Below are 12466 nucleotides of genomic sequence, written 5' to 3'. Positions count from 1 at the left end.
GATTCATTATATGACATATATCATACAATTTTAAAATACAAAAAACCAAAAAAATGAAAACCACAACAATGTTAACGAGCCCGTAGAGTTTTGTTTTCAATAAAGTTTTGGTTTAGAATTTTATTTTCAATAAAATACCAATATTTCTATACAAATGACAGATCTTGAGATGTACAAAACGGAAAAAAAAATCAAAGACCTATGATTATATATAACCGTTCCTTTAAGTCTTAACAGGTAATCAGTTTTTCCCAAGATATTTAGAGAAAATGAAAAGTGAACACAACTTCAGATGACCGTTCATTTTTTGTAGTACATTATTAATACCAATAAACGGACAAGTATGATTGTCAAGTTATTATTAATTCATGTGTAGAAAATTCAAATAACATATACATTTTAGATTAAAAGTTGTAAATTAAAATACGATAAACAACTCGGGTATCGTACGGGCACAAAACTAGTAAAAATATATAGTTATAGTTATAGATTTTTGTGTTAAATTCAATTTGATGCAATATAAAGTAATTTTTTTTATTTCCTGTTATAAATTAAAATCATGTGATTTTAATATATCAGAAATATCGCAAATAATATTAATACTAGTTTTGTGCCCCGTACGATGCCCGGGTTGTTTATTGAATTTTGAGATAAAATCAATTACATACTACTAAAAGCGAATTTGAAGGAACACTTGGTAACATATTATTAAAAAAATTCCCGCCAAAATTACTTTCTAAAAAAATCATTATTATATAAAAATAAAGATTGCATTTAGTTATGACTTTTTTTTTATATAAATTCTAAAATAAACTTTCTAAATTATCAACTTGCACATTATAACTATAAATATTTTATCTCACATGTTTTAATTGTTTTAATATATTTATATTTCCTGCACTTTAATACCTGATGAATTGATTCATTAATTTTTATATAACTATATTATTATCATAATTATTCAATAACCGTGCATTGGCACGAGGTTTAACCTAGTATAATCTATATGTCAAATTTTAAAGGAAAAGTGGAAAAGAAAAATCCAACCTTTGGGCGATCTGACAATAAAAATCCAGCCTTTAATTAATCTCATAAAAATCCAACCTTTATACCCCACCTTCTTTTACAAATCCGTTTGACTTTAAACCTGTTAAACTGGTTATTATTATATTTTTTTTCCCTTTTTTTCTTTCTCCTTCCTTTCTCTTTCCTTCTCCTCCATATTTTCCGGTCACCGACTATAACCACCCAAATCACGACCACCCAGCCATGACCACCGAGAATCCACACCCTAACCCATCCCCCCCAAAATTCGAGCCACCCTAACCCCTCCCCCATGAAAACCGACCACGCCAACCCCCTCTCCCATGAAAACCCAACCACCCTAATCCCCAAATCGACCACCCTAACCCCCTCCCCTAAAAAATCCGACCATCCCTCCCCGTCCCTTGCAAAATTCGACCAACCCCTCTCCCATGAATTAATTTGTGTAAAGTTTGGTTTTTTTTTTTGTTATTGTTAGTTGTTGAAATTGGATTAAAACCCATGTAAATGGCTAATTTTGGGTGTTACAGGTTTCAGCAAAAGTGGATGGGATGGGTTACGATTTTCAGGCGAAATGGGGGATGTAGTTTCAGGTGGTGGTCGAGGTATAGAAAGAGTCGGGACAGGCCGCGGGTAGGGGTTGGGGGTCGGTTTAGGGTCGAGGTGGAGAAAGGATCGAGACAGGGTAGAGGATTAGGGTTGGTTTAGGGTCGCCGACGATTGGAATTTGACAGTGGGTGAGATGGGTGGCTCGCGTTGCTCACGCGGGGGAAGGGGAGTTGCATGTCGGGAAGGGAGGGGAGGTTGCGCGCGAGGGGGGGTGCGGGGAGGTGGAGAGGGAGTGGTGGCAGGGGAAGGTGGTAGTGGTGGCAGGGGAAGGTGGTGGTGGTGGTGGTGGAAAAGGGGATCTGATTTTTTTTTTTTATTATTTTTGTTTTAATTTTTTTTAATAATTAAAAAAACAATTGACCTATTAGTAGCTGACACGTGGCATATAACTTACAAAAATCAGTCATCAACAGGTAATGTATCTTTAGATGAAGGTGGGGTATAAAGGTTGGATTTTTCTTAGATTAAACGAAGGTTGGATTTTTATTTGTCTGACCGCGCAAAGGTTGGATTTTTAATTTCCATTTTTCCAATTTAAAAATATACTAATGATACAAACTTAATTAGAAATTGATGTGCTTTTTTTGATGATTTGCTATCTAGCAGGCATGTAATGACTAATAATAATGTTGGTGGAAATATTCGATTTAATACTTTTAAAAAAAATCAGCAAAAAATAAATTAAATAAAATAAATGTTCAAAGCCCATTGGGTTGACTTGAACCCAAAACTTTGGGCAAGAGTTGAACATTCTTGAAGTGAACTAATCCAATATGACTCATGACCCGACTCTATTGACAGGTCTACATAGTAACAAAATTCTATTAGATTAAGAAGTACATTATTTTAACTTATTAGTATATATTATAAATGGATGTTTTATGCTTTGAACTACTTCCTTCGCTCCAAAAATTATTATGATATAAAAAATAAATTTATATGATAATTTTTAAGAATTATAATCTAATAATTTTTTTTGAATAAAATTATAATTCTATTTGTACATCTAATCTAAAACACATTATCAATGACACGTGTCAATTTCTGGTGTGTCCTTAGTTTTTTTATTTAATGAAAAAAATCTTTTATATTATATGAAATTATTAAATACAATAATAATTGTCATAGTTAACTGTATAAAATAAGTAAAATATCTTTTACATTCTATAGATGGATATACAACTACTATAGGTATGTGTTTTGGCACATATAATTACTTAAAAAAGGCAATCTTTGAGAATCTTTTTTTAAGAATATATAATCTTCATATACTTGACAAGAATAATAATTACTGAATTAGGGAAAAAAAAGCATACATATATAATTTATAGGAAAAATTGCCTCCATTAATCTGAACTTTGCCTCGTCCGCCGAAAATAATCCCAACTTTCGTTTATTATCTATCACTCCCAACTTTAGGGGGTATTAATTTTTGTTGCACCTAACAGGTCATCCAACCTGATGTAGCAGGTTACCTAGACACGTGTCAGCGTATGATTGGCTTAAATTTTTTTTAAAAAAAAAAACCCCACAAACCACCCATGCCAAGCAGCTGCCACCACACCCCCACCCCCACCCCACCGGAAAATCACCTCCACCCCCGAAAAACCCCTCCCCTACTACCGGAAATTGCCGCCCAGTCTCCCCCCTTCCTCGAAACCCACCCCTTCCCTTCCCCCACCCCCGAAAACCCCTCCCTCGCTCCCGAAAACCGCCGCACAACCCTCCCCCTTCCCTCAAAACTCACCCTTTCCCTTTACCCACCCCCGAAAACCCCTCCCACACCCCTGTTTTCTCCGCCACTCCCCTCCCCCCCGCCGTTTAAAGTCCCCTTCCCTTTCGTTTCCGACCCGAATCCCCTTCCCCTTCGTTTTCGCCGTTTCCCCCTCTCCGTCGTTTTCGCCCCGTTCCCCTTCGTTTCCGACCCAAATCCGGCCTCCCTTCCTTTATCCTCCCCCAATCCCGCTGCCATTAACGGTGGCTGCCGTTAAGGGGTGGTGTAGGGAATATTTCAAGCAATACCCCAAACTTGAACCCCACTGTGATCACACACTAAAGTACGGTCCAAAGGGAAAGAAGATAGAGCAAAAGAGTCGCCAACAAGTTTTAGGAACTTGTAAACCGTTCACGAGGTGAAGGTTACACCCCTTAATAATCCAAGAGATTGTTAACTCCAATAAGTCTGGAACCATGACTGGTAGTTCGGGGATGAAGGTACAAATCCAACCTAAAAGAGATTGAACCTGCCCTAATAATAGTACTCTACTTTATTCTGATCGTATTCCTGTGCGCTTTCTGACTAACATGCAATCAATAGGATTAACCCTAAACCTGTTTAATCTATGTTGGTTGAATATTAATTCACAACTAAAACTACTATTGGCGATCACTTGAATTATAATCATATTAACCCTAAACAAGATTATTAATTATCTTATAAAGCGTGATTAAAAGTACGGATTCCCTTTAAACATGCATAAAAGGTGTGATCAAGCAATAACAATAATAATCATCGAACAACATAGTAATAATCATAAAAACAATTACAATTACAATTACAATAATAATCATCATAATCATGATCATAATCATCATAATAATTATAATCATAATATTCATGTTAAAGAATAATAATAGCAAGATTCTAAGCATGATACTAACAAGATTAGTAACAAACCCTACCTTGTCACTAAACAATAAAAATCAAAGCTTTAATTTAGCCCTAACATGATACTAACATGATATCAAGAAAGACAATAAAAGGCATCATATATAGAAATCATAATTGATCTAAGGAACTTATTCTTTACCCTAAACATGATACTAAGAAGATCAAAACGCCCTAACATGACACTAGGAATCAAAATAGGAACCTAGACATGATTTCTAAATCATAATATCAACAAATCAATTTAAAGTACTTACTTAGATGCCTCGTATCTCTTTTTAATAACAAAATACAGGCGTTAGTAACTTCAAGGAAAATAATAAAATTAAAGAATTAAATTAAATAATTGAAATAGAGATTTGGGACCAAACCCTCAGAAATTAAAACCTTTCACGTTTAGGGAGAAGACAACTTCGAATAATGCTAGGTGTGTGTAGATCTTGTGAATGCGGAATTTTGTATGCAAAAGGCTAGTTTAGAAAAAAGAAAGAGAGAGAGAGTAATCAAGAGATTCTTGATGAGAATTGGAGAGAGAGAGAGAGAATTGAGAATTGATTGTTGTTGATAGAAACTGATGATTGAAAATGGAGGTTTTAGGAGGCTATTTATAGAGAAAATCAGCCGGATGTGATAAAAAACAAATCAGAGTTTCGAAGAGAATAAAACAAATTGGCGTCAGACGCCAAGCTTGACGCCAGGCGCTGGTCCTGACGTTAGACGCTAGAAAACAGTTTCCACGCGCTTTCTTAATTTGATAAATTTTAGCCGTACAGAAGGAAAAAATCGTATTTTCCTTAAAAACACTTCTTTTATTCTGATAAAAACTCTAAAAAGTCAACTAAAGTCAATTTATTAATGCTAATTAAATTAGGATGAAAAGAACCTTTTAGAAGAATCTAAAAGACTATAATCAATTCTAATTGTATTAGGAATGATAAATCAATATTAAGCCCTCCTCTTGATCATTGGGCCGTATATAAATATCAAACCGGGTCCAGTTTAGTAATTTGGTCATAACTTCCTTATTATTCATCGGAATCGGGCTTATAATATATTGTTGGAAAGCTCTTTTCGAACCCGACCCAACTACACTACTGTTGGACCCTTGCCATGGACCAAAACAAACTGGATTGACTGTTTTCTTAAATTGGTTTTTAAAAACAAAGAGAAAGAAAAGAATTAAAAACTATCCGCAACACTAGACTTTCCACACTTTCACCTCATTCGATTATAATTCGACGTGAAAATGTACTCATAACTGGGTTTGGTTTTGGGGAGACACAAATGGGTGTCTACAGGTGGCTGCCGTTTTGGTTGGCTGGTTTTTTTTTTTTAATTTTTTTTTAATGTTGTTTTTTTATTTGACCATTCATGTAGTGACACGTGTCCAAAAAAAATCTAACACACAAATGTTGACCGGATTAACCTGTTGCAGGTAAGTTGGGTGCAATAGAAATTAATACCCCCTAAAGTTGGGAATGATAGATGATAATCCAAAGTTGGGATTAATTTGGGCGGACGAGGAAAAGTTCAGATTAATGGGAGAAATTTTTCCTAATTTATAAATACTTCTTTGATTTATAGTAAGAAATAAAAAAGGATACATCAATTTTGTCTTTGAAAACTCAAAATTACCCATACGATCAAAGACCATACAAGAAAACGCGTTTTTAGCGATCAATATTACCGACGGGTGTCAAATCAGTCGGTAAAATGAAATATCAGCGAATGGTTTTAAAAACAGTCGCTTATTACCGTCCGTTTTAAAAATTAGTCATTCGACATAATTTTAATTTATTCATTTGACTAAAGTATTAAACAACTCTTTCATGTGATATTCAATATTTAAATTTTTTTAAAGACATGAAATAAGGAGAAAATAATTAGATTTTGGTAAAAAAATTGTTTACAATTGTTTAGAAATTTTTTAATTAAATGTAATGCTAATTTAATAATGAAAATTAAAATATATCGTGCATGACACGAGACCTAACCTAGTTTAATAAGAAAGTGACACATAGATAATGATAACATCAATGATTGTTACTTTAATTAATTAATTTATAGATTGGACAGATTAGGCCGGGTAAATCTGTACTTTATGGTTATTAATGGATGGTTAAAGATGACGAGCTGGATTATGGAGGGTATTTTCGGCATTTCAGCTATAGTGGGCTTAGGACATTGACTAGGCCCAAACAAAATTATTTTTCTTAGAAAAGGTTTTACGTGAGACTGTTTCACGTAAGTCCGATTTATAATACACACACCCATTCCCCCACCCATTGCCACTGCCACTCCCTAGCCACTTGTCGGCAGCCGGCGACCACCCTCCCCCTCCCATCCCACAGCGCCTGTGACCCTTCCCCACCCATTCCCCGAAGCCAGTGACCCCACCCCCTCTCTCTCCGTGTTTATGGTTGTTTAGTACATTGATGGAATGGGTATTTCTTCAAGAGACTGCAATTGCTTCAACCTCAATTTCTATTGCTTTTGGGGATGTTGGACCTACAAACACAAGAGATAGAGCTACAAAGAAAAATAAAGGGCTAACGCTTGCATCAATGTTGCGGAAGAAAGTGACAACAAAAGATAGATTAGCTTCTAGTTTCAAATATTTTTTTTATTTTTTTTAAACACCCTGTTTCATATATTCTGATCAATGTTGTCTAATATCTGATATTTCTAAACCAATATCTGACTATTATTATAATTTAATATTTGATAATTATAATCTAATTTCTGAAAATTATAATCTAATATCTGATAATTATAATCTAATATCGATCTATTCTAATCTAATTTTTGACAACTAAAACCTAATATCTGATACTTATAATCTAATAACTGATAATTATAATTTAATATTGTAAACACAAATTTTAAATCTGCAAAATATAGATTCAAAACAAATGCAACAAGGTGTTATTTTTATTAATTTGATAATTTTGGGTACAATCTCTAATTTGATCATCTGATTCGATCTCCACTTTGACTTTGACGTAATTCACGAATTGACTTGATTCTCGAACGAGGGCCGTCGAGGCTTGATCTCGATTGAAGATTTGATGCAGAATTTTGACTTTATTGTTGATGTAAACCTTTGACTTGTTGTTGATGTAAACCTTTGACTTGAATTCTTGATTGAGGGTCGACGAGGCTTGATCTCGATCAATGACTATTTGATGTAGAAGTTGAACTGGTATTCTTGATTATTTGAAGTCCTTCTTTCCTTCGTGTTGAGGGCCGTCGAGGCTTGATCTCTTCCACGAGTGATCTTCTAGAGTAGAATGGGACGTCGAATGCTTGTTATTCTTCTTCTAGGTTTTGAGAGGATTTATTTGGAGAAGTTTAGGGTATTTTATGAGTGGTTTTCTCTGGAGAGGTTTAGAGTATTTGATGAGAGGTTTTCTCTGTATTTTGATTCTCTCTGTTTTCTCTCCAGGTTTTCCTCCCCTTTTTTAGGTTTTTCCTCCTCCTCCAAATGAAGTAGAGAGCCTCTATTTATAAAGAGAGACACCCTTAGGGTTAGGGTTTGACATGTATTGGGCTTATGACTTAATTATGACTCATTTACAATAGTTTAACCCATTTTAATAGGTTTTCACTATTAAATAAACAAATTAATTAAAAATAATTAAAATGGGCTAATTTAATTTATTTCACCCAAAATAATTAAGTTTAATTAATAGTCAAATAAATAGGAGTCAATACTTTGACTTTTGACCCATATAATATTTAATGTGGCACTTTTATAAATTTTTTGTGCCTACAAATATCTGACTATTATTATCTAATTTCTGACGTTTTTGATGTAATATCTAATATTTTAAAACTTAAAATCGGACCATTATTATCTGATTTCTAACAACTAAGATTTTTTTTTCTCTTCTTGTATGATTGTACTCACGTGAGTCCATTCTACACAGTACTTTCAATTTTCTTAACTCACTCTTCTTTAACTTACTGTTTTTAGAATTACTCTTGAAATACTAATATTTCTATATGTCACTTCCATATTTTACTTTTACTTCCCTAACTTTAAATGCTATTCTTAGCACCGTGTTTATTTTTTTCACCATATTTGATTTTTGCATATAAAGTAACAAAATCAAAATAATATTTCTAACCAAAAAAAAAAAGGTTAAATTTCTCCACAATAACCAAAGATAAGATCAAATAATGCCTTAAAAAATTCAAAAACACAAGACAGAATCACAGAATGATGGTAGTCTAGAAGATCGGATCGCCAAGTAACCACTTGAGCCAAATTCTCCTATATTAATGCATGATGAAACCACCAAAACCCCATTAATTTAATCATCTCATCTTAAACACATTCAAACACAACAATAATCCCTGAAATTATCTCTCAACAACGAACAGCCATGATAATTCCATTATACAGAGTAGCTGGTCCATCAGAGTACTTAGCCATAACAGGATGGAATGTTGCAGATATCAAACTAGCCAAAAAAGCTCTCATTCTTCCCGGCCAACGCTTCGTTCGTGTCAATGTTTCTCCTGTCAATTACACATTCGAGGTGCAGGCCATGAGCGCAGAGAAGCTCCCTTTCTTGCTGCCTGCTGTGTTCACTATTGGACCTCGTGTCGACTCTGATGATAGTCTTGTGCTTTATGCTAAGCTAATGGCACCCCATGACATGTGTTCTAACCATGTTAATGAACTTGTGCAAGGTATTATTGAAGGCGAGACTCGTGTTCTTGCTGCTTCCATGACTATGGAGGAGATTTTTAGGGGTACTAAAGAGTTTAAGAAGGAAGTTTTTGATAAGGTGCAGTTGGAGTTGAATCAATTTGGACTTGTTATCTATAATGCTAATATTAAACAGCTTGTTGATGTTCGAGGACATGAATATTTTTCATATTTGGGTCAGAAGACTCAGATGGAGGCTGCTAATCAGGCTAAGGTTTTTTTTTTTCTTGGTTCGAATGATTTATTTGATTTCAGATATAGCAACATATGATTATTTATTTGTCCTGGTCGAAATTTTACATCCATTTTTAACTTAATATTCTTGTTAAAAATTGACCTGACTCATGTTTTGGTGATTATTTTTGTATCAAAAATATTGTTTCGATAATTAATGAAGATAAGAGATAATGAGAACATTATTGCAAATAATGGAAAATTCCCTGTTTCACTTATAGGGCATTTTCATGAATAAATTAACAAATTTTCTATAATTATGGGCTCCACAATTGAATAAAGTTTAATAAAGTTTTGTTTATTTACGAAAATGTCATGTGAGAAAGTGAGACATCCTCGCAAGTAATAGGTTTTCTACTGGTATTAATATATCAATAATATCATGTTTATGCATGATTAGGTAAATGGTCCTAAAAAATCTATTAACATGCAGTGTTGTGTATGAACAAGAATTGTTTGGCCTGAATAATGATGTTATAATTATGCCTGCAACAATCATGTTATTATGCTATGACAGAATTTAATCTGCCATTTACATACCATGAAACTTGATTTTAGTATTTTGCTTTAAGGTGGATGTTGCTGAGGCAAAGATGAAGGGGGAGATAGGTGCAAAGCTGAGGCAAGGGCAAACAGCACAGAATGCAGCGAAAATCGATGCAGAAACCATGATCATATCCACACAAAGGGATGGAGAAGGGCAAAAGGAAGAGGTCAAGGTTAAGAGTGAGGTTAAGATATATGAGTACCAGAAGGAGGCTGATGTTGCAAAAGCCAGTGCCGAGTTGGCTGCACAAAAGGCCGGGTGGGAAAAGGCAGCCCAGTTGGCGAAAGTCGAGGCTAAGCAGGCAGTTTCCATTCGAGAGGCTGAGCTGCAGGTTGAGGTTGAGAAGAAGAATGCTCTCACTAGGACTGAAAAACTCAGGGCAGAACTCCTTAGTGAGGCTACCGTTGAGTATGACATTAAGGTATTAATTTTGTTAAACTTTAAATGACATCTTTCTGTTTTTTGTAATGATATTTACTACTATGAATTAGTTGACACAAGTTCAGAATGCGTGCACTGCTATCTCCTACAAATTAACTTACACAGTTCTTTATATTTTGTTCATAAATTTATTTTATATACTTAATTTATGTGCATAAATGACATAATCTATTACTCTGTATTATTTTAATTAGTTGCCTTAAAATCCATTTAAGGGACGGGCTATATATAAGAGAAAAGCATTACACGGACTTAATAAATTTCATTGTATTTATATACTTCGTATCATACATAATTACTAAAATAAGGTTCATTGCATGTATTTATATGAATTATACGGAGTATCATTTAACTTGTACATACTTGTAAATATATGTGCACAATATTAATAATCTTACTACTACTAATTAAATTATAGTACGTATTGTTATACTTATAACAATTGAAAAACCATATGCAAAATTACAAAACAACTTTTTTTTTAGCACCAAGTTTCAAATTTATATTCCGTATCATCAAATAAAAATTCTCAAATTAAACTACTTGTAGTATACTTTGTATAGTCTAACATAACAACACTTGAAGAAATTATTTGATTTTAGAAATTAAAATAACTACCATGAGAGGAGTTATCTTTCTAAATTTATGGAAAAGTTAAAAATGAAAGTTATTTTTCAAAGTAATTAAAATTTTAATTTTTTAAATAGTTATAATAAATTATTTAGAGGGTAAAATGGTCCATTAAAAATTCCCAACCAAAAACCCCTCTTCTCTTTATATACTACGTATTACATAGATTCAATTTTTTGGTTAACAGGTCCAAGAAGCTAACCGAAACCTATACAACAACCAAAGAGAAGCGGATGCAAATCTGTATGAAAAGCAAAAGGAAGCTGAGGCAGAGAAGGCAACAGCAGATGCTGCATTCTACTCTCGCCAGCAAGCAGCTGATGCAGACCTCTATGGCAAGAAGAAAGAGGCTGAGGGAATTGTGGCCCTTGCTCAAGCCCAAGGATTTTACATTAGTACCCTACTTAAGGCTCTTGATGGTAATTATGCTGCATTAAGGGACTACATGATGATCAATTCTGGAACGTTTCAAGAGATGGCGAGAATTAATGCTGAAGCTATTAAGGGTTTGCAACCAAAGATCAGTATCTGGTCTGGTGGGGCAACCTTGGAGGGCAGAAATGGGTCTGGTGGATCAATGAAAGATGTGGCCGAGGTCTATAGCATGCTGCCTCCTCTTTTAAAGACGGTACATGAACAGACTGGGATGCTGCCACCTACTTGGCTTGCCACTCTAACTGATGCTGAAGGAAAAGGTTATGTTGCTGTAGTTGACAAGTGAACTATTGAACTGGCTTATGATTGGGTTCTTGAACATCACATCATTTTGCTAGTCTAGTTTCTTGTTAATATGCTGCTAAACTTGGACTAATATTTCTAAGAATAATTTGCTTGTTTTGATATTATGGTCCTACAATTTTTGCTCTTTATTTAATTTTTTTTTGTTGCCAATTTATTCCGAGGGCTGCCCAGTTGATCTTTATGATTGATTTAGTTTGTCAATCTTATTTGCCAAGTCAACCCTCGTCATTAGGTTGTGATGAGTCAGTAAACCAACGCAGCAGTACTCATTTATATATAATGAGTCAGTTGATGACAGTGCTCACGGAAGGCCCAAATGGTGTTAACATCGCAAGCTGAAATGTTAACGCGGTTGATTGTGTTTCTTGATGGAGAAGCTGGATATTGAATTCGTTATTTTCTTGTGTGGTTGGTAGGTTTATTGTATAGCTATATAAAACATTTCTTGGGTAAGAAGATTTAACCAAAAAAAAAAAAAAAAAAAAATGTTTTTACATATAATTTTTATTTCAAAAATAAATCTTAGCATAGTGATACCTCCATGAAGTTGTAGTTTTAGATCTCAAGTATGGTTTGAACCAAAGATCGGATCCGTTCATGGTGAAGGCAAGGTTTTATGGCGTATTGATTTCATCCTTATGGTATGCGCATAGACATGACTACTATAGCACGATTAAGTGTGAAATTGAAATCGAAAGAATAATAGATTGGAGGGAGGAAGATGCAGAATTGGAAATTGTTCTGTGTATGGAATTGAAGTCGAAAGAATGACGACATTAGAAACGGTGAATGTAGTTGAGTCGATTGGGAAATGGTGGATGAGCAGTCCGTGTAA

General features: G+C 34.2%; 1 protein-coding gene across 1 annotated transcript; it reads left to right on the top strand.

Moving 5' to 3' along the window:
- The first annotated feature begins 8338 nt into the window (after nucleotides 1-8338).
- On the top strand, nucleotides 8339-11974 carry LOC110688902 (flotillin-like protein 6). Its single transcript, XM_021865660.1, has 3 exons — nucleotides 8339-9252; nucleotides 9845-10240; nucleotides 11078-11974. Exons 1-3 carry the CDS (start codon nucleotides 8710-8712, stop codon nucleotides 11609-11611), a joined length of 1473 nt encoding a protein of 490 aa, XP_021721352.1. The 5' UTR covers nucleotides 8339-8709; the 3' UTR covers nucleotides 11612-11974.
- The last annotated feature ends 492 nt before the right edge of the window (nucleotides 11975-12466 follow it).

This window comes from Chenopodium quinoa, unplaced genomic scaffold (assembly GCF_001683475.1).
Source record: "Chenopodium quinoa cultivar QQ74 unplaced genomic scaffold, ASM168347v1, whole genome shotgun sequence".
NCBI lineage: Eukaryota > Viridiplantae > Streptophyta > Magnoliopsida > Caryophyllales > Amaranthaceae > Chenopodium > Chenopodium quinoa.
Note: the sequence above shows the minus strand (reverse complement) of the source record. Positions and strands in the feature narration are given on the sequence as shown.

What these genes read in the sequence shown, in the direction of transcription:
- LOC110688902 (XM_021865660.1), top strand. Translation starts at nt 8,710, where the DNA reads ATGATAATTCCATTATACAGAGTAGCTGGTCCATCAGAGTACTTAGCC. An exon ending in AGGCTGCTAATCAGGCTAAG is followed by an intron (nt 9,253 to 9,844) that starts GTTTTTTTTTTT and finishes TTTTGCTTTAAG; the next exon opens with GTGGATGTTGCTGAGGCAAA. An exon ending in CCGTTGAGTATGACATTAAG is followed by an intron (nt 10,241 to 11,077) that starts GTATTAATTTTG and finishes TTTGGTTAACAG; the next exon opens with GTCCAAGAAGCTAACCGAAA.